The sequence below is a fragment of the Salvia splendens genome, chromosome 4 (genome assembly GCF_004379255.2).
Source record: "Salvia splendens isolate huo1 chromosome 4, SspV2, whole genome shotgun sequence".
Classification (NCBI taxonomy): domain Eukaryota; kingdom Viridiplantae; phylum Streptophyta; class Magnoliopsida; order Lamiales; family Lamiaceae; genus Salvia; species Salvia splendens.
In genome coordinates, this window is record NC_056035.1 from 7674435 (window position 1) to 7696668 (window position 22234).

At 37.3% G+C, this 22234-nt stretch overlaps 3 protein-coding genes, 1 non-coding gene and 1 pseudogene across 6 annotated transcripts; 2 read left to right on the top strand and 3 right to left on the bottom strand.

Moving 5' to 3' along the window:
* Positions 1-2404: 2404 nt before the first annotated feature.
* On the bottom strand, positions 2405-5509 carry LOC121801486 (signal peptide peptidase-like 1). 2 transcript variants are annotated; one of them, XM_042200986.1, is made up of 4 exons: positions 5357-5509; positions 3877-4843; positions 3133-3333; positions 2405-2814 (listed from the first exon to the last, which is right to left on the bottom strand). In XM_042200986.1, exons 2-4 carry the CDS (start codon positions 4672-4674, stop codon positions 2698-2700), a joined length of 1116 nt encoding a protein of 371 aa, XP_042056920.1. In that variant the 5' UTR covers positions 4675-4843; positions 5357-5509; the 3' UTR covers positions 2405-2697. The 2 variants fall into 2 exon arrangements, with proteins under 2 accessions (XP_042056920.1, XP_042056921.1); XM_042200987.1 differs by lacking the exon at positions 5357-5509 and adding an exon at positions 5221-5348.
* A 2788-nt stretch (positions 5510-8297) lies between these two features.
* Positions 8298-13435, top strand: LOC121798291. Of its 2 annotated transcripts, none has more exons than XM_042197211.1 (10): positions 8298-8856; positions 9065-9151; positions 9427-10352; positions 10443-10531; positions 10631-10734; positions 10830-10929; positions 11371-11446; positions 11555-11669; positions 11743-12274; positions 12715-13435. In XM_042197211.1, exons 1-10 carry the CDS (start codon positions 8553-8555, stop codon positions 13184-13186), a joined length of 2805 nt encoding a protein of 934 aa, XP_042053145.1. In that variant the 5' UTR covers positions 8298-8552; the 3' UTR covers positions 13187-13435. The 2 variants fall into 2 exon arrangements, with proteins under 2 accessions (XP_042053145.1, XP_042053146.1); XM_042197212.1 differs by having other exon boundaries at positions 8744-8856; positions 9054-9151.
* Positions 13436-13999: 564 nt separating this feature from the next.
* Positions 14000-15482, bottom strand: LOC121798632 (60S ribosomal protein L36-2-like). The gene is made up of 4 exons (XM_042197723.1): positions 15378-15482; positions 14957-15061; positions 14344-14543; positions 14000-14219 (listed from the first exon to the last, which is right to left on the bottom strand). The coding sequence occupies exons 2-4, from the start codon at positions 15056-15058 to the stop codon at positions 14189-14191; spliced, it is 333 nt and encodes a 110-aa protein (XP_042053657.1). The 5' UTR covers positions 15059-15061; positions 15378-15482; the 3' UTR covers positions 14000-14188.
* Positions 15483-18126: 2644 nt separating this feature from the next.
* Positions 18127-20380, top strand: LOC121799237 (annotated as a pseudogene).
* Positions 20381-21489: 1109 nt separating this feature from the next.
* LOC121801693 lies at positions 21490-21700 on the bottom strand. Its single transcript, XR_006050631.1, has one exon. It is a non-coding gene; the product is annotated as a small nucleolar RNA U3 (small nucleolar RNA).
* Positions 21701-22234: the final 534 nt, after the last annotated feature.

The window sequence follows — 22234 nt, forward strand, 5'->3', positions numbered from 1 at the left end:
TTGAGAAAGAAATCCTTATTAACACAAGAATAGGGTGAGTAAAAATGATGGGGGGGAAGTGGGGTATTTATAGGAGTAAAATTGGAAGAAATAAAAAAAATTCCAATTTCAAATTTCGGCTGGTTTTTCGCCTAAACTGGCAGTTTCGGACTGAACCGGCGGTTCAGTCCACGGTTTCTGATGGAAACCGCCGGTTTCTGGCCGAAAACCAGTGGTTTCTGACCGGTTTTCAGGCCTATACACTGCCACCTATACGCTGCCACTTGAAAAAGGTCCTGAACCGTCGGAAACCGGCAGTTCAAACCGACTGTTTCTGACAAAAACCAGCGGTTTTTGCCGAAAACCACCAGTTTCTGACGTAAACCGCCGGTTTTTCTGCACACCATGCCTGAAAACCTACGCCCTAGCCAGAATCCTACCGTTGGAACCGGTGAACCGCCGGTTCCGGTTCACGATTTTTTTGAACCTGAACCGGTTCGAACCGGCGGTCCGGTTTGGTTTGTGCATGTTTATGCTTGATCCATGTCTTCATTCTCACGTGTATAATACAAAACAATTTCGAGCTTCCAACAGTATATATAATACAATCTTCTACTCATATAGCTCATGTTACACAAATTCATACTTATATTCCTAGTGCGTTAAATAATATGGTCCAATGATACCAACCTTGTGGCACCCAACATGTGACATATCATTTAACTGTATGACTACTAGATAAATTGATATAGTTAATTATAATAATAAACCGCTATAATATTTAAACTCATATTACAAAATTATTTTTTGATTAATATTTTGTCATGTTCTATAGTGCATCAAATGATAATATAATAGAGGTAATTCAATTATGGAAGGTCGTCACACTCGGCGCCCACCTATGCTCGTGAGTCGTGACACATTCTTCAAGTGTACTAGTATTAATTATGTATTCAAAATATGAGTACTAATAATTGGGGAAAGGGCCAATTACATCCAACTTTCGGTTGATTTCAGGTCAATCCTACAACTTACAAAGTTATCATAACTTATCATGCTTTCACAATTGTCCCCTAACTTAAAATTTTGTGATTATATGGTGACATGAATGAAGGTGTTTTCCAATGTGGGCATAACATCGTTTACTTAAGAGAATTAGGGCTGAATTATATGATAATGAAGAGATTCGATGAGAATTAGGGCAAAATTGTTGAGAATGAAGAGCGGCATCGTTTTTTTAAAGTTGTAATACACCTCATTTATGTAAGGAGAAATACCACATCATAATGTCGTGTCATTAAATAACACCACATAAATGTCATGTCACTAAATGATTCCATGTCATTGCCGTAAATTTTAAGTTATGGGACAATTGCAAAAGTGTGATAAGATTCCAAATGAGCTCTTTTGCGCAGAAGCAAGAGGCTACTCGGAAGGATGTGGAAAGAGCGTTCGGGGCTATACAAGCTCGATTCAACATTATCAAAGTCCCGATTATGGTTGGTTTGTGAACAACCTTACCAACATCATATATGCGTGCATAATCTTGCACAACATGATGGTTGAAGACGAAGTATTGGAGGTGGAAAATTGGTTCGACAATGACACCCCCGACAACTCTACAGCAAGCACTCCGCCTCGCCAAGGTGCGTCGCTTTGTATACGCGAGAAATTATATGTTCGGGCAAGGATGCGCGATGCTCTCGCCCACACCCAACTCCAGGAAGATCTAATCGAGCACATTTGGACAAAATTTAGCTACCATCAGCCGATCTCGCACATCATTTTCAACGAGCCCTTCGCTTTTAGGACAATGTATTTTGTTGCATTAAATAAATTACTCCATCCTTCTCATGTTACTTGCACTTTTCATTTTAGGCCGTAAATTTGGAATTGATTTTTTAGTGTAATTTAATTAGAATTTGAAGTGTAACGACACATCACTTAATAAATGAGCTCTTAACTTAATCTAACATATTAATTAAATACATTAATTCTAACTTCAACTAGAAATAGTGCAAGTAATTTGTGACGAGCCGAGATGAAACAGTGCAAGTAATATGGGATGGAGGGAGTATAATATTAGCATTTCTATTATGTAACTTTTGTAATTTTCAATTATGTAATTTTCATGTTTATCAATAAAATTATGAATTTTAACATTAAAGCTACAGAGAGTTTGAGATTTTCTCTTAATGAAGAGATTTAGTAAAAAGTGACGTGGGTCATGAATAGTGGTGATTGGATGAGGACGGCCTAAAAACAAGCACATATAATCAGTGAAGACTGAGAAATTGAAATATTTTAAATAAATTATATTGTACCAATAACGGTTTTTTTAGAAAAACTGAGTGACAATGAGCATAATATAACTAAAACAATAAAGTAAAATAAACAAAGACATCAAATTGAAAGGTCTAAGTTGTGACAAAAGTGAAGTTTGGCAGAGCTTTCTTTATATTTTGATTGAAATTTCCAACATATTAGAATTACAAAATGGAGTATCATATTTTCTTCCATGCAGCAATTAGAAGATAAAATTTAAAGCAATTTTGGCCATTTTTCAATGTGTGTGATAATATTGACATAGGTAAGAAACAAACTTGCTTTGAAAGCCTAGTTGACTACCAAGATGTTGAAGTCCTAAATTTTCCCCATAGAACTTTGGTAGACTCAAATATCAGCCCCGAGGGCTGATCTAAACTACCGCTCATAGCCTCATACTCCTGTGAGATGTGCTTTCTCGTTTGGATTTCCCGTTGTTCCCTCCCACAACTCTGCTAGATCCTTGTTCATCCACGACAGGATGATGATCGGCCCCAATGTACAAGGTACCTACGCATTCATCATGTCGAGTCAGGGTAACAGTATTAGAGACAGCTCGGAAAAAAAAAGTACTTTGATGCTCTAGCCTCTAGGGGTGGCCCTGGCCCTGAGCCACAGGGGGAAAACCCAAGGAATCAGAATACTGAGTTTAAAAGAGCAAATAGTTTCTTGTTTATTTCAATCAAATTATACGGGATGTCATAAGGACATAGTGATGCTGTGATCATGAGACATTTTTTGACCCCCTCATGAAACACACAACTGTCTGACCTCTATTAACTGTGTTGGGAGCTAAAAATAAAACAATTGAGAAACCAGCAGACGTACCAGATACAAAAGTGCTGGCTGAGGCGAGCGTGTCAAGATGCCAGCTGCCAAGGCAGTAAACAGTCCAACACCATACCCAGCAAGAGCATGCCAGAAGTATTTGAATCCCTTTGAAGGTTGTGCATCCAAGGGATTTTTACTATCCCGACCCTTCTGGTGATCGAAACAGAGAACTAATGCCAAAAGCATTGAGGGGATAGCCTACAAGATTATCATAAAACCTAAGTAGTTTTCTACCAAATCTCTTAAAAGATCACAACAACAAAATGAAGGGCGGAAAAATAAAAACAATCATGAAATTACTAAAAACAGAACCAATCAACAAGCCAACAACAGTAACAGAGCATTTCATTTGTCCAAGAGAAGTTTAGCAGCAGCATATGATGTGATTGACTGTATAACACTAACATAAACACTCGAATTGCCTCCATTCATAGCTGGAAGAATTAAATTCAAAGAGCTGCTCCAAGATCAAGTGTGACAGATGACAGGATATGGAAATTATTTTCCAGATAGCGACTGAGACTATAAAAAGTTTCAACACGAGGTATAAAGTGGTATGGAAGAGTAAAAGGTAGTAATAGTTAGGATGGAAATATGTTGCCGAGGATTTGCTGAAATGTTTGTATAATTTTGAGAATAATATGACCATTTAAAGACTTAAATCTGCAAATTAGCTGCATGTTAGACCACTTCAAGCATACTAAGTCAAAGTGGATTAATTAGAGTAGCAACTTATCTTACCATGTCACCGAGACCAAGCATCATGTAGTCCGAGGTATTATTTCCAGGTACTGCACCGCCCAACATATTCCTGGGGAACACAATCTTGACAGGCAACTCAAGCTTTCTTGTTATTAGCTGTAAGCCAGGAAGATTCAGACTGTTAGCTACAGTGTGAACAGGATTAGATGCCTGTTGCGTTGCAACTGATACCATAACATTTGCTCCAAAGAATCTCTCTGAATAGAAAACCCAGAACACATCATACACAAACAAACAGGCAAGGAGCATCGCGCATATCTTGATATTCGGAAGTCGAACATGGCTGACAAAAGCAATACAAAGAGAGATGCCCAACAGATTGTTCAAAATCCAGTTCCCCGTGACCAGCCACACCACAACTAAAGAGACACAAACCAACAATAGGATACTTTGGATTCTTGTAAGTGACTTGGCACAGCACCGCGATACATATGGGTCGGGCAGACCAAAGTAAGATTTGACTTGAGCAGTATATGGCGAAAGGCAAAAGTACAAGGCAGATGCAGATGCAACTGCAGTAAAAGCAGTCAGAAGTTGAGAGACAGAAGAAAACAGATAGAACATAAATAGCAAGCTGCAAGAGCTCATTATCGGGATCATCAGTGCCTGAGAGCTGTCTAGAGTAATGGAAGCTTCAGACAAATCACGGTTGCGCTCCATTTCCTTTCCATAATTCAGAGCTCTTGAAGCAGATGCATATGACACTACTATGGCTGTGACAAAGAGGGTGAGCGACGACGGTTCGAGTAAATATGCAAGCTTCCAGAGAGGCTCCATGCTGAAAATATGTAGACCTCTAACTCAATATCACTGGAAAACACCTACTTGCTGACAAGGATTGGAACAAAAACAAAATCCTAAATTTTGAAAAGATTCATCCAAATCACGAGCAATCAAGACTCTACTTTTATCTGCTCGACATATGATATGAACAACAACCCAAGACCTGGAAATGAATAAGTTCATGAGTAATCGATCGTGCCCACATTAACAAGAACATACTCCTACTATATAACATCTCACATCTGATTGCAACAACAAAAGACTGCTATGAATTAACAAAAGTAAATCACAAATACTGCACATCATTCCCCTAATTGTGTCTCAATAAAAACACAACCTTTCTGGAATTTCAGTAATCCATTTTTGGAAGAATTTCACTAAAATCACAGATGATTCGCTTGAAAAACTTGATTATCCACCAATAAGCGGATAGCAACCCCCATTTTATCATACGATCCAAAACACCTCTCCAAAACCCAAATCGAAAGAGTGCATAAAATGCAAAGTTGAAATTAATTAAAAATTGCAAAGATAGTCTACCTTGAAAGAAAAGTTATCAGAAGGGTTGACTAAACACTCAATGGTGGATTAATCCAACAAAATCAAGAAAAATGTTTATTTTATAGAAGAACTGAGAGCGAAATATTGCTTGGTCCCTTTGAAGAAAAAGATTTACCATTTTCGAAAAGGGGATTCTCTGACGGGGGAGGTTTGAAGTGAGAAGTGAACTGGAGAGAGACTTGAGTGTGAGACGCAGGCGCGGCCGGCAGTATATCGATATATTTGTTTCGAATGAATGCAACCTTTTTTTGCTCCTTATTTCATTTTTTTTATAGTTTGTTAATTTTTTGTTAACAGACTAGATTTCATTTTCCACGTTTCGAGGTGTATACAGTACACTATAGTACTACATATACATATTGTTACTTTATTTGTAAAAAAACTGAAGGCTATTCCATACCCGTTTTATTGCATGGACAGGATATCATATGATAATTAATTTGGGATAAAATTTTCGGGCCAAGATAGGATAGCATATGGATAAAATTTTTAGTAAAGGTCAAAAATGGTCCTGAACATATGGTGATTTTACGATTTTGGTCGTGAGCATTATCTTTTGAATTATTTCGTCCTACACAATTGAAAACGGACCGAATTTAGTCATTTTTAAACGGCGTCATTTAAAACTAATAGTCAACTACTATTTAGTTGATTTTGACCGGATTAGATTTTTGAATTAGAATTTATTAATTTTTTCAAAAAATTTTAGAATTAGAATTATTATTCTAAAATTTTTTAAAGAAGATGATATCCTTTAACCTTAACAAACTGAAAATATTTTTGGAAAGGAGAGGGGGCGCCTCCTCCTTCTTCCCCATTCTCGTCGTTGATTCTCTCACTCTGCCGCCAGTGCAGCTGTCGTCTCCTCCGTGCGACGGCACGTAGCGGCCATCTCCTCCTACTTTTTTCTCCACGGCGAACTCACATCTCTCGGCTTCTTCTCCTCCTTCTCTTTCTAAACTCTTGCCGCCTTCAAGCTTCTGCAATCCCACCGTGTTCGCTCGTCTGCCCCATCACCAACTACGGCAACGTGAATCTGGAATGATTCTATTTTTTAATTTTTTTTGGAATTAGGTTTCAATTTGTGTAAATTGCCTTCTTAATTCAGATGAAAAACGTAAAAGAGAATTTTTTTTGTTTTGTATTTTTTGCATTTTTTGGTAGTTAAAAGTATTTTACATTAAAAATTTTGCAAACAAAATATTAGATTATAAATTAGGGGCTAAAAAACGTAATTAGTAACTTAATCATGTCAAAATCACATAAACATGGGTTGAATGTTAGTTTTAGACGGCGCCGTCCAAAAAGGATCAAATCCGACCCGTTTTCAATTGTTCTGGACGAAATGATTCAAAAATAATGTTTATGACCAAAATCGTCATATGTTTAGGATATTTTTGACACGTACTCCAAAACGAAGTTGTTTTGTAGATTTGATCATTTTTGGATTATTATCATGTACAATGTGAAATGACTTGAGAAATGAAATGAACTCAAATACAGAAACGAGAAATTTGAAATCCAGAAACAAATTAAACTCAACCAAAATTCAGAAATTGACACCCAAATACCAGAATAAGAGAAGAGTGTACCCCCAATCGAATGTAACATCCGAATTGAACACGAAATCAACCAAAATTAAGAATTAAACACGAAGTGGATCCCAAAATCTAGAAATGAACACGAAGAACCCCCAAAACGAACCGAATCGAATAGGCGATTTGCCTAACAGGCCACTCATCATCATCCTGAGCCGAGCTGACCAAACAACGAAGAGCGCGGCACTACCGCTGAGTCTAGGACGGCGGTGGCTCAGATCTCCTTTAAAATTGTCACTGCCAATTTCGGCGATTTCTCCTCGCGCTACCACTACCGCCGGATTGGGACGGGACGGCGACAGCCATGATCCTAACGCCGACGTCGGCGACTAGAGCATCGAGCTGAGGTCCGGCGGCAACCACTGCTGCCGGACACATGCTTAGCGTCGGCGGCACCATCGTCGGCACACAGAATGGATCATCAGAGCAAAGGTTGTGCTCAGAGAAGAAAATGAAGTGAAACGGCGCAGATGAGAGAGAATTGAAAAAAGAGGAGACGGAAGGGTAGGAGATGGAAATTCCTCACAAATAGTAAAAATAGGCACTATTCATCCGGGCTGGACGGGCCGCAGCCTTTTGTTTCGGGCCGCACTTTTCATTTGTCCAGCTTACAAAACATGGGAATAACCTTTTGTTTATTTTCCTTTTCCAGTCTAAACCACTCTACAAAACACAAAAAAGGAAAGTAGGAGAACGTCGTAAAAACAATACTAGCATATTGAGAAATGGGAATAATGTATTAAAAACTTAACAAAATAAATTATGGGGTACAAGTAGTAACTCAAGCAATACATACATACATCAGTGTTGGAATATGATGTCTCGATTGCTTAGCTACTGATTATTGGTAAACAATTGCAATTACATGTGCCCTATTGCATTTGGCATCTCTATAAATTCATCGGTTTAAAACGTGTCATCATTAATACTCTAGTATAGTAATTTTTGGCATCTTTATGAATTCATCGAGTTAAAATGTGTCATCATTAATACTTAGTAATTTTTGGAGAGGTTTCACACTATCGGATTATATTGGATGAACTTTTAGTTTTTGAGATTTAATTGGATGATCGTCGGTCGATTTGGACATAAGTCCAGATGAAATTTTCATTTTATGAGATTATTATTGCAAATTTCTCTTGTTATTTCTTTCACAAAAAACATGAATTGACCAACCTAATCAAATGAAATATTTCAGTATTGGGATCCAGTTCACCTTCGTAATATGAAATCGACACATAGCAAACTTTTAACTGTAGAAAAATTTTGCATTGTTCACCTATTCTCTCTTCTTTTCTTATTTCTTTTCCCTCACAAAATACATAATTAACTACTTCCATGAAATAAATTCGTAAAAGAAACTAAGTAGTCAGCGTAAAAATGGGATTTGATGATTGATTTATTATTCTTTTATCAGATAGATTAACAGTTAAGCGATTTACTGTTAAAAGTAGCAAGAATTTAACCTACCAAATTACCCGATTCGGTAGTTCGGTTGATCCCTGAAACTCGAATTTTGCAGTTCGTCGTCGGATAAGATGGGTAACAAGTACGCACTCAGCGATGGAAACCTTGGTACACAAAACCCTATCGCGATTCTAAGAAAAAACCCCTAAAATTATCCCCACCAAACCCGAACACTATCAATTTTGAGCTGCAGGAATAGATAGTCGCTACATTTCGCGGAGGCCTATATCCCAAAAGAAATCGGAAATGAACGCTGTGGCCACGACGGCGTTCTGTCCGACGTCGTTTCAGCTTAAATTCGCATTCGCTGGCCGGAAACCTAAACTGGCGTTTGTGCAGACTCGCCTTCCGAAGATCGATCGCCGCCGTGTGGAACTCGAGTCGCTCGTTGTACGGAGTAGCGCGGTCAACGGCAACGGCTTGGAACAACGTAGTCCAGTCAATTCATCATGGACGAACTCGAATTCTGCGGCTGATGATTTCTCTGGCTGGGCGACTGGTGACGCTGAAAAACGTTTTGGTGATCCCAAGCCGAAGAAATCGGTTGTAGGTAAGAATGATGTTGCTTTCTCCAGTCTGTGTAATGACTGAAGTTATGAGCTCTACCTGAATAGAGTTGGCCTCCTGAAATTAAATTTGCACTGGATATGTTTATTCAGGCTGATGGATTTGCTGTTTCTGTGTGTAGTGCATGTATAATTTTATGCTGGTGGCTTTTGTTGTTGGCTAATAACACTAGTGAATTAGTTGACTTTCAGGGATACTGGCAGCAGGAGTTGCCGGGGTGATTCTGGTTGCTGGCATCACATTTGCTGCATTCTCTATGAGTAGAAGGAGTACTACAAGTGGGTAATTTCTTCCTTTGTAGTTATATTGTTAAGATCTAGCAAACATAGGGCTTCATGGAGCAGATAGAATCATCAAACTATTGACATTTCTTTAGCAAATCGGAAATGATGATGATGTCGCTAAAAAGAATAACTACAACCCTGCAATCTCTGTACAGGAATATTGTCACCTTTTGACATGTTATATGATAAATGTTTCCCTGAGGTCTGCCCTTCTTTATTGATGATGTGGCGGTCTATTTAAATTTGAATATATGAGCTCTTATGTGCAGGAATTGGAGAACAAATGGAGCAATTGACAGAAGAACAAGAAGAGTCCTTGTCCTTGGATGACAAACAGAATCAAGTTGAGGGGGATAAATATGGGAAGGAAGTTGAGATGCTGGATAGTAATACTGCAGAAAGCATGGTAGGTAAAGATGGAGATCCTCTTTCCATTAACGAAAATATTGATGCTATAGAAAGTAGAGTCAGCGAAGATACTGGTTTGAGACAGTCATCGGAGGAAGGTGGAGTCTTTGGTCCTGTAGATGTCCAAACAGAAGCAGCTGTTAGCGGCAATATGTTTTCTCCTGAAGCCACTAACAAACATCCTCTACATGATATTAATGGAGATTCCTCACCCATTGAACCAGCATTGGACAAACCTGCTGATGCCAGTACACTAGAACCATCTGAATTTGCTGCTGATTCAGAAAATTCATTCACTGACAGTATGAACAGGCTGTCTAACTTGAATCAAGAGTCCAGCTTGTCGCTTAACCCTTCTTCTGTCGAGTCTTCAATTTCCCAAGAAGTGCTTTTGAAGTCAGGAGACGTGCTTTCCATAATGGATGTTGAGCCAAGCAAGGAGCTCCTAACAATAGATGTCATTTCAAGCAAAATTGATGAGGTTGCTTTTAATCAAAATGTTGAAATGTCGGTTGAGAAAACATTAAATGGAACTGTATTGACTGGGACACCTTTACCAGAAGACTCCGATCAATCTGGATATCAAGATCTTCAAAACAATCAAAATGACATAGTTAGCCAACCCCTTTTTGACTCTACGGTTCCTGGAAATTATTTCACTTCAGCTGGCATACCTGCTCCATCACTTGTCTCTCCAGCTCTGCAATCCCCTCCAGGGAAGGTTTTGGTTCCTGCTATTGTCGATCAACCTCAAAGTCAAGCATTTTCTGCTTTGCAAGTCTTAAAGGTTTGTTGAATATTGCTTTAGATACTGAATTCTGCACAAGATGGGATTTGGTCACACATTCCCAAGTGTAAATGATTTTGTGCTTATTAGGTCATTGAAGATTGTGTTCAACCTGGAGACTTATGTACACAACGGGAGTATGCTCGTTGGCTAGTTCAAGCCAGTAGTGCTCTTTCCAGGTTTAAGTTGTTCTAATGAGACATATATTAGCCTATTAGGAATGAATCTCAAAGTAATGTAGCATTCATATTAATCTCGAGTATTTGGAATTATTGTAGGAACACAACTTCCAAAGTTTATCCTGCTATGTTCATCGAAAATGTTTCTGAACTTGCCTTTGATGACATTACACCTGAAGACCCTGATTTCCCATTTATTCAAGGTGAAATCTAACTTTTTGGTCATAATCCATAGCTCTAAACGTCCAACTATTTGTTTTTTGAATATTGATGTCTGAACGAGTTTACATGTTTTCAGGCTTGGCAGAGGCTGGACTTATTGCCAGCAAGCTTTCAAGACACGACATGCAATCATACGACAAAGAAGATACTAGTCCATTATATTTCTTTCCTGAAAGGTGTATATAAACAGTTAAATTCCTTGTGATTGATGACTTCAAATTTTCAACTATTTAACTATAAAATTGACAAATTGGATTCATAATGATAAAGAGGAATGCTTCCCTTTATCTTGGACATTACAGATTCATGGCTGCAAATTTTATTTCTTATTGTCCCTCTATTTTCCTCATATTGAATTTTTTGTAAGTTGAAAGTTTAAGATTATTTGTCCACTCTCACCATTCTTGTTCTGGGTGGCTTCCATTGGATGACATCATCATTCTGATTTGAATATGTCCCTAAATTTTGTTCCCGGTCTTATTGTTAATTTTAATGGTTATCCTTGATGTGAAGTTGTTATGCCTTCTAACGGAGTTGATATAACCATTTGGCTTATTTGCTAATCTTGTTAAATATTTTTATTGTTTTCTATGTTTCAAATTTTGTTCTTTTAACAGCTCCTTATCTCGTCAAGATCTTGTGAGTTGGAAGATGGCTCTTGAAAAAAGGAAGCTACCAGCGGTTGACAAAAAGGTTATCACATAATGATAGAAATATAGAATATAACTTACTCTTGATTTACACAAATCATTGATGAACTTATTGCTAACTCTATTTTCTTTCATTATATGTGGAGTTAAGATCTTGCAGCAGTTAACTGGATTCATGGATATTGACAAGGTTAACCCTGATGCATGGCCGGCAGTGGTAGCGGACATAGCAGCTGGAGATCAGGGTATTATAACTCTTGCATTTGGTGAGTTTTCTTGTTGGGGAAATTATGTTTCTAAAGCAGGTGTTCTCTCTTTACAATTAGCATTACATGACAGGATATACAAGACTTTTCCAGCCAGAAAAACCTGTTACAAAAGCCCAGGCCGCCATTGCACTTTCAACTGGGGATGCTTTTGCTATTGTTAGTGATGAACTTGCACGGATTGAAGCAGAAACTATGGCAGAGAATGCTGTTTCTGAGCACAGTGCTCTAGTTGCTCAAGTTGAGAAGGATCTAAATGCAAGTTTTGAGAAGGAGCTTTCCCTGGAAAGGGAAAAGATCAATGCTGTTGAGAAATTGGCTGAGGAAGCTAGAAGAGAAGTGGAGAGACTGAGTGCTGCAAGGGAGGAGGAAAGTCTTTCATTAATAAAGGAGCGTGCTGCTGTTGATTCAGAGTTAGAAATTTTTTCTAGATTAAGAAGAGAAATGGAGGAACAATTGCAGGTCCTTATGACCGATAAAATGGAGACTTCATATGAGAAAGAAAGGCTGAATAAACTTCGGAGAGATGCTGAAAAGGAGAGTCAGGAACTAACACGGTTACGATATGAGCTGGAAGTTGAGCGCAAAGCCTTATCCATGGCACGGTGAGAAGTTCATCATCTTTTCCTTATGAAAAAGTTTAGCGTTCTTATTACAATTCTGAATTTTTGGGAAAAAACTTTTTTTTAATTCAACATAAAAGAATTTTGATGGTTCTACTTAGGAAGTCTGTGCTGGTCATAACAATCTTTGCAATACTAGTTTGCTTGACCACTTTTTTTCTTGTTGGCCTAGTTTCATGCTAAACTTAGAGTACTTCAAGGAGTGAATATTAGGGACTTGGTAAAATAACTTATTTTCTGGCATAATGATGGAAGCTCCTTATTGTCGATTTGTCTTCTGCAGTGTCCATCCTATTATTCTATCCAGAGTCCTGTGAAAATATTTTCTCCTCCACCACCCCTTGTGATCATTTGAACGATCGTTCGAGATCTGTCAAATGAGTTGGAATAACTTGTCAGTTCTGTCATGTATTTTTGTGCAGGGCCTGGGCTGAAGATGAGGCAAAAAAGGCAAGGGTGCAAGCAAATGCCCTGGATGAGGCTAGAGAACGATGGGAGCAACAAGGCATAAAAGTTGTGGTCGACAACGACTTACGTGAGGAAGCTGAAGCTGGAGATACATGGATTGCTGCTGGAAAGCAGTTCTCTGTCGAAGAATCCATTGAGAGGTCCGAGAACCTCGTGGACAAACTTAAGAAAATGGCAGATGAAGTAAGAGTGAAAAGCAAAGAGACAATAACAAAAATCATTGAGATGATAGTTGAATTCATATCTAGCTTGAAGAAAAAGGCAGTGGAGCTAAAAGATGCTGGAAAATCGAAGTGGGACAGTTCTTTACAAGTTGTTCAGCGTAACTCTGCCGGATTGACTTCAGCTGTTAAGGAAGGTGCAAAGCGCGTTGCTGGAGACTGGAAAGAAGGAGTGGAGAGATTGTCGCAGAAGTTCAAGGCATGATTTTTGTAGTCTGTATCTGAACTTTTAACCTTTCATTCTGGGCATACTGCTTCTGCGATGTTGTGCTTCATTCTCACTTACAATCCTAAGGAAATAAACGCCCAAGAGGAATAATGTTCGTCACATAGTGATTTTTGCAGAAGATGCAATAAATTGTTGTATGGTAATGTAATCATATATGCCAGTTTCGGTTAGAAATGTCTGTTTAACAAGTTCGACCACCTAATATCTGATTTCAAGTCTCTCAAAGTTGGTCCCACACTAGTGTTTCACTTTCAAGCATGGTTTCTCTTGTTATAGTAAATTCTTAAATGAAACATGTAACAAAACTTATTTTTTACTAGTTCGATAAGTCAGTGATTCCCCCATAGAATTATTCATGTGAACTTGAAATGGTGTATGTTTTATTACTATTGTAACGTAATATTTGATACCCCATAGAATTATTCATGTGGAACTTGAAAATGGTGCATGTTTTATAACTACTGTCACGTAGTAATTGATATATTAAAAACTTCAAACTAAGCCTTGATTTTTTATACTAAAATTTATATTTTTAATCTATAATGGTATGTAAATACAGAAAATATGAAACTTTATAAAAATTGGATTTTAATCAAAACACAACCAGAGTTTGGGCCAAACGAAGTTTATACGTTTTAAAAATTAATAGCAATACAGAATAAAATTATGGCTGGATTCAAACCTACCTTGCACGCAACAAGAACAAAAGTAAACTTTTATCGTGCCAATATAACGTTCAAGCCAATTTTCATTGAATTACCAGACAGAACGGAACATAAGATGTCAAACTACGGGAAAATAGCTCATGTTTTCATTGATATAAGAAGAAATCAGACAAAAAACAGAACAAAAGTTGGCGCTAAAACAAAAATATAGTACGTGTTTGAGATCATAATTTCTAAATGAAGAACAAAGATCATTGAAGCTAGGCCAACGAGTTCCAAACATTTCACAAAATGCAAATAACAGAAATTGATCTCACTTCTTCTTCTCACCACCACCGGCGGCCCTGCATAACAAAAAACTCATAAGTAAAATGAAGAAAGAGACCAACATACATATCAAGCTCAGTTGAATCATAAAATAAGTTGAACGATTAAAAGCATAACAACACAGTCATTCATGTAGCTGACCTCATCTTGCGGAGAGCACCAGACATCTCCTCTCTCTTCTTTTTGGCCCTCTTGTGGGTGCCCAATTTTCTCTTAGCTACCTTCAAAGCCCTCTTGTCCTTCCCGACTTTGAGAAGTTCGGTGATCCTCTTCTCATAAGGTGCAAACCCAGCCACTTCTCTGATGAGACTCCTCACAAAATGCACTCTCTTGCTTGTTTTCTAGTTAACATCAACAGTTGAATTTAGTATAGTAGAAAATTAACACTACAAAATCTAGTGCACAACATCCTGAATAGAGAGAAAAGTTCCGTACAGAGTTGGTCCATTAAGCTAACAAAGCTAGCGGTAATATTAACTCTTTGAAATGGGAAATGAATAATTCAGCGGTTAGAAAAATAATGATAGAACTTTCACATATCAACAACAACCAGTACAATAGTAGTATAGGGAATCACCGAGTTACTGAACTCATTCAATTTTTTTTAACAGTTTACAAACTGAAAACCTACTTCCATCACATATATTCACAAAGACTGGCAGCAATCGAAAATGGAAACATAAAATGTTTGTGAAAATCAAACAGAATAGAAGTCCATCAAAATGATCTCACATAATAATCTTAATTTACTTACACCCTTCCTCTCAGACGGGCGTGGCGCCAACTCCTTCGGGGTAACGACATGCCCCTTTTTCAACCCAACAAATATCCCACTGTTTTGCTGCTTCGGAGCCATTACCTAAATCCCACACCAAACAAAAAATCAATTCCAGTTCCTTAAACAATATACTCGAAAATCTAATGGAAGTCCTAGCAGAGTTATAAATCCCCCTTCACGGCCAGAGTGGCAAAGCACAATGTCTAAAGCAACGAGTTCAATAAAAATAAATAAACAATCTTCGAGAGAGAAAACTGAAACACCTAGACGAGAATAAATAGACGCAGGTTGTTATTGCACATGAAAATTTTGATATTTGCAGGACACGAAAAGCACCAAAGGTAAATTAATATACAAAGCACGAATAATCAATTTGAGAGAAAAATGGTGAGCAGACCTTTTCCGATCTGCCTTGCGACGACGCTTGGATGAGGGTTGAAGATTGAAACTAGGGTTTAGAAGAATGCTTTTTTTTATAGGATCGTTGAATTTGAAGTTGGGCTACATTTGGCCCACCAATTACTTATATTATACTTCCACTAGCCCAACACTTTATACCAATACCAATAGTACATTTTATCCAATCAGTTAATTTTTTTTAATATTGATTTAAATGCTCCCAACCAGTGGCGGATCCAGGTGGGGTCGGAGGGGGTCGGCCAACCCCACCGCCATCCTCGGTGAATCGCCGGATAATACCCTTCTTCAGCACCGACCCCACGCCGCCAAGATCCTGCCCCAAACCAGACCGTCGTCGCTTTTACGCAGAAAAAAAGAAACACAAATTTTAATACCACTAGTTGGGCTTTACTTATTGGGCCTCTCACTTATTAATAGTACTACAGTAGTAATTAAATCATTTATTCTGTAATATGTTTCGTATATTCAATTGGAGGAGAATACAAAAGGTTTTGTCTAAAAAATTAGAAGTTCGACTTTAAAAAGTATTGATCATGTTACTTTATTTTTAGGTTAATGGATAAATTTCTTAAGAAAATACCTTGAGTTTCTATTGGCTCTTTTAATGCTAATGTTGAGCAAGAGCCACAAATAATTGGAATTCATGTGGTGGTTGAAATGACGAAAGATAAGATTTTCCTATTGGTTTATCGATTGATAAAATTAGACTTAATTTTAACAGTAGCAACAACATCTATTGAAAAAGAGCTTCCTGCAATGAAATTTGTTTAGTTAGAGTTGCGAAATAAGATGGGAGATGATTGGTTGAACGTCAGTTAGATGGTATAGCGAGAATGAGTGTTTGCAACTATTACCGATGAATAGATTTTGAGTCATTTCCAAAAAATGCATACCCGAAGAAGCCAACTATCTCGCAAGCATAAGATTGTGGTATTTATATTTTATGTATTTTTGTTCAATTATATATCTCATATTATTCGGTTTGACCCCACGATTTTTTATTTTGGATCCGCCATGGCTCCCAACTCGCAACTTGTATTTATATATGTGCAAGGGTTCTTTCTTTTTTCTTTAATTTTCGTTTCCAACCATGAAAGTACAATCAATTATTTTTAATATTTATTGAAATTCTCTCAAGGCTCAAGCTATATAAGACATGAAGACAAGAAGTATGTTAATATTTCATTTTATGGCAAGAATTAGTAAGGTTTCAATTTGATTAGTTATTAATTATTATGTATGGGTAATGTACAACTATGTTTCACTCACTAATAAATATGAAAAGTTTATATATATTCTCGTTATCAATTAATATAACTTATTCTGTGTATATATTGCGATCTAACTATTGTCAGAGTAATATTTTTTCCTCTCTTTTTATTTGACATTTTTTACATGGACAATATGAGTATGTACGTATAGGTGAAGAAAATGAAAATAAAAGCACACAATTATAAAATAATGAGCAAAACAAATAAAACGTAATCATAATTTTTATATGGACAATATAAGTATGTACGTATAGGTGATGAAAATGAATATAAAAGCGCACAATCATAAAATAATGAGCAAAACAAATAAACGTAATCATACAAATTTGGTTTAAAAGAATAGAGTATTTAATGAATTTACACTATTTAATATCATAACAAGTTTATTTATGAAATAAATGTGGCAAATAGCTTAAATATAGATCGTTAGTTTCTTGTTTGATATAGATTGCAAAATTTGTTGATACAAAAAAATGATGAAAACTTAATAGTAAAACATTAGATACGTACTTATATAAGCAATGAGATGCATGGTGCATTACAATAACAAAACTCAATATGAGGTGTGTTTTTTGGAGGTTTCAAAGAAACAAACTATGAGATCATAACAAAGGTATCCAAAGATTGAAGCAATATACTAATACAACATGTAATAAAATATCATTTGAGGTATTCGGTGAATTACATATTATCGTTTGAGGTATCTCTTTTACATTCTCTCATAAATACTTTGTTATAATTTTAAAATAGACCACTACTATTATCTTAGTATTTAAAGAAGTATTATAGTCATATTTTACTTATTTTTAATAATAATAATGCAATATTTTTACGAAGGACGTACGATAGCAAAATATCCAACAAAATGAACTTTCAACCGATTTTTTTAATTTAATTCCTTTAATTAACTGTGAGTATGATATGATTTCAGTCCTGGCCTCCTGGAAAACCACATGAAAGATGAAACTGGTTTACATCAAGACAAATAATAACATAAGATAGAGTTAAACAGTTAAACTTTTTTATGGATAAATAAACAAAAATTTAAACACCAATTGTTAAACAAACTAGAGTTAAAATAAAACAATTGTAAAAACTCCTACTTATGATTGTTTTACTAAAGTTATTCGTGGGGGTATTTTGTGATATTTCGAATTATTCAATCAACTTAATTATGAATCAAACTATTATATCCACTGCTAAATTGTTAGTATCATAAAGTCACATGACTTGATTTCCAATATGCTATAGTCAATTAAAAATTAGTAATAAGAATCAAAACCCATTATTCTTAAGTCATTAATAATTTATATTCTGACAAGTAATCTAATAATGTTGAATTAACCGTATTTGATTTATTATTTTAATAAATAATAATTGAAGCTCGTTGGTAGTTGACTAGTTGACCTTGTTGCAGGTGGCAAACTCCAACGTTATTGGCTGGAGCTGTTCCCATTCACCTCATTTTTTATTGGTGCCCATTTGAAAATTCAAGTAAGTGTGCTGTCTGTGATGCCCAAGATTTTTACTTTGTTCAATCAGTTGTGAAATTGGGAATGGATTCGGAGTAGTCAAGGATCAGGTACATAAGTAGTTCTTTTTGCTACCATATCTTATCTGGTGCTTCACTTGATTTGGTGTCATTGATAATTGCCTATGTTTGATTCGGTTGTGACTCCTCTGATATTTCTGCTTTGATTCGATTACTTCAATTGTGGGCTGTATTTGGTTTGAAGCATTTTGTAAGTGCAAATGCAAATGGTTATGTGTCTGTATTTTTCTTGTAAATAAAATTTCTTGTATGTCCTTTTCTAGTAAAAATACAAATTTCCTAATTGATTCCTTAAATTAAATGTTGAAATGCTTCTTCCAATGGAGTCTGCTTTACAATCTGATTAGATATTGGGCAGGATTGGAATGTCGATTCTGTGTGGTGTGCCTCTTCTGGAGTGTGTGTACTGCATAGGATGTGTGCGGTGGGCGTGGAAGAGGTGCCTGCACAATGCAGCTCATGACAGTCAGGAATGGGGCCTCGCCACACCTCAAGAGTTCGAACCTGTTCCTAGGCTCTGTCGATACATAATGGTTGTCTACGAGGATGACCTCAGCCGGCCTCTCTGGGAGCCTCCTGGAGGCTATGGAATCGACCCTGATTGTGTGATCTTGAAACGGACTTACAAGGATATATGCGTGGCCTAGTCCCTCCATACTTGCTGTACATTGATCACCACCATTCCGACATAGTTCTTGCCATACGAGGGAGGCCTAAACATGGCAAAGAATAGTGACTATGCAGTCCTTCTTGATAACAAGCTTGGGAAGAAGAAATTTGATGGGGGGTATGTTCACAACGGGCTGCTGAAAGCAGCCGGGTGTATCTTGGATGCTGAGTGTGACATTTTGAAGGAGACACTTGAAAAATATCCAAACTACAGATTGACTTTTGCAGGACACTCCCTGGGGTCGGGTGTGGCGGCTTTGTTGACTATTGTCGTGGTGCAGAATCGCGATAGGTTGGGGAATATCGAGAGGAAGAGGGTGAGGTGCTATGCTATGCTATTGCGCCTGCAAGATGCATGTCCCTCAACTTGGCCGTGGAATATGCTGATGTGATCAATTCAATAGTGCTGCAGGCAAGTTGCTAAAGAGGTGTTTGCATTTTTTTCATAGATGATGAGAAATCAACTACTGTATAATTTATGTCATCCTCTTTACTGAAACAGGATGATTTCTTGCCTCGAACAGCCACACCTTTGGAAGATGTCTTCAAGTCACTATTCTGGTGAAGAAATGGCAAACTCAGTTTTCTATTTCCACTTCTTACACTTTATATAAACAAGAGTGATAATATGTCTCTACTTATTGAACAGTTTGCCATGTATTTTATGCCTGAGGTGCATGAGAGATACATGCATATCGGAGGAGAGGATGCTCAAAGATCCAAGACGGCTGTATGCACCTGGCCGCCTCTACCACATTGTTGAGAGAAAACCTTTCAGGTGGATCATCATCAATTTATCCAAACTAAGTTTATAATACAAAACAATCTCAACATTGGCGGTATATGAATGCAGATGTGGAGTATTACCTCCAGTTGTGAGGACTTCAGTGCCTGTGGATGGTAGATTTGAGCACATAGTTCTTTCCTGCAACGCGACGTCAGACCATGCCATTATCTGCATAGAGAGAGAAGCTGCAACGGCCTTGGAAGTAAGTTCTCCTCTTCCCGCATTCGTTTAGAGATCACAAATAATTTACCTCTCTCTCTCTCTCTCTCACTTGAGATAACAGTTGATGCAAGAGAAAGAGGAGAGCTTGGTGATTCCTCCAAAACAGAAGATGGAGAGGCAGCAAACACTGGACAAAGAGCACAATGAGGAGCACAAGGCTGCTCTACAAAGGGCTGTGACTTTGGCAGTTCCCCATGCTTTTCTGCCTTCTGAATATGGAACCTTCGAAGATGATGATTCCAACCACTCCGCGGAATCATCTTCTTGGGCTAAAGAGAGCTGGGCCGAGCTGATCCAACGCCTTTTTGAGAAGGATGAATCTGGCCGCATTCAGCTTAATAAGCCACTCCCTGTTGATTGACGCCAATTGTATTCTTCATTTCTGCACTTCCTTATTCAGGCTATTGTATGGTTTTGTGTACACATTTACTTGTAAATGACTTCACATATCAATAGAGTTGTTTTCTCATGCTGTCAAAGTATCTTGCATTTTCTATATCACCTTATTCTTATTGCAATTGAACATTGAGATTGCAGTGGATATGATAACATTATTCTTGTATCGAGGAGTGTGATTACCTGACATCTTGGGTACTTTATTCTGAAATACGTGATCTACAAATACAAGAAAGCCAAGCTCGAAGAAGATTAAACTTGCTTATTCATATTATAGAACTGGCAAAACCAGGGAGTTGCATTAAACATGAACTTTGTTTGGACAAACATAAACTTGTCTTAAAAAAAGTAAATATCAAGCTCCAGTGCCTGCGAAATGTGCGACAGTGAAACCATTTTTCTCAAATTTCCCTCTCATTATGATCTCTGTACTAGACATAATTTGAACAAACTAAGGTTCTGTAAAGCCTCATATTCCCTCTCACAGCATATTCAGGTGCATATATCAATTTCTGGTCGTCGAAGCACCAGAAGAAAGTGGGGCTGATGAAGGGCGTTCCGAAAACAAAAAGATAAGAAGTCTATCAGAAAACTGCCTGGCCATCCAAGCTACACTGAAGTCAGCCCAGAACAATCATCTACTGCACAATGAGCCAAAAATGGGTCATGTTCAAGTAAAGTTGTGAGTACTTCACTCTTGTGTCAATTTATGTACTTGTCTCCATTTCAGTAAAACATCGATGTGGGATACTAATGTTATGTTGCGCTAACTATGTGATGGGTAATAACTATATCATCTTACAGAAGGCAATGAGTTGACAACTAAATCAGGTATAAAGAAAATTGAGAAATACTATTGGATTATGGATATTGTTAGAAGTCTTCCAACTTATGATTGCAAAACCAAACTCCACTCCCTGCTGATTGATGCCTATGTATTTCACTTGTGCAGTGACCCGTGGTGCTGCTTAATAAGCCACTCTCTGCTTATTCTCTCTGAACTTGACATTATCTGCACAAACAAAGGGTCTGAGCCTCAAATTCTCTCCCACAACACGCTCCGGAGCATATACTAATTTCTGGCTTTCGAAGCACCAGAAGAAAGCAACGGAGAATTGGTTTGTGTTTCACAACTAACAGCACATCATGGCGTTGCACAACGTCCGGGCTCAAAAGACAAAAAAGATTGAGAAGTCCGTCAGACAACTGCCAGGCCATCCAAGGGTCATGCCTAGAACAATCATCTACTGCACAACGAGCCAGAGAACTGACCCATGGTGCTGTTAATCACGCTCTAGCCAAGCAGCCTGAGTTCATCGTCCAGACATGGTTTCCTGTCTCCTTAGAAATCAAGGATACAGAGGTACGAACCTATAGAACAGATCCTGTTCAAGTAAGGTCATGACAGCTTCACTCTTTCGTCAATTTATGTACTTGTCAATTATTCAGTAAAACTTCGATGTGGGATACTATTGCTCACAGTTTTAATTGCGCCGGCATTGAAAATTCAAAATGATGTACAGTGGATGTTAACATCAATTTAGTCCTAATTAGTACTGCTATAAACTACTCCTATTCAACATTTAAAGTACAAAACAATTAATTGAAGAAAAGAAAGAAAGCGGTACAACTTGCTATATTCATTTACAGAAATTTGACGTGTGGGCCAAAATGGTGTAACACCAATTCAATTTCTCAATTATCAATCAAACTCCGATTCTACGTCTTAACATAGATGTCATGCCATAATTTAATTACAGTTAATCGCTACTTAGATCTCAAAATTTTGGTTCTGTACTATTGTTGCAAATTAGATTAAAGTTTTTCAAGTATAATATCTCAATACTTCAAATTGTAATAAAAATTAATATCTCAAATCTTATGTACTAAGAGTTTGGTATTTAGATTAGGATTTTCAACCAAAGTCAAAATTTATT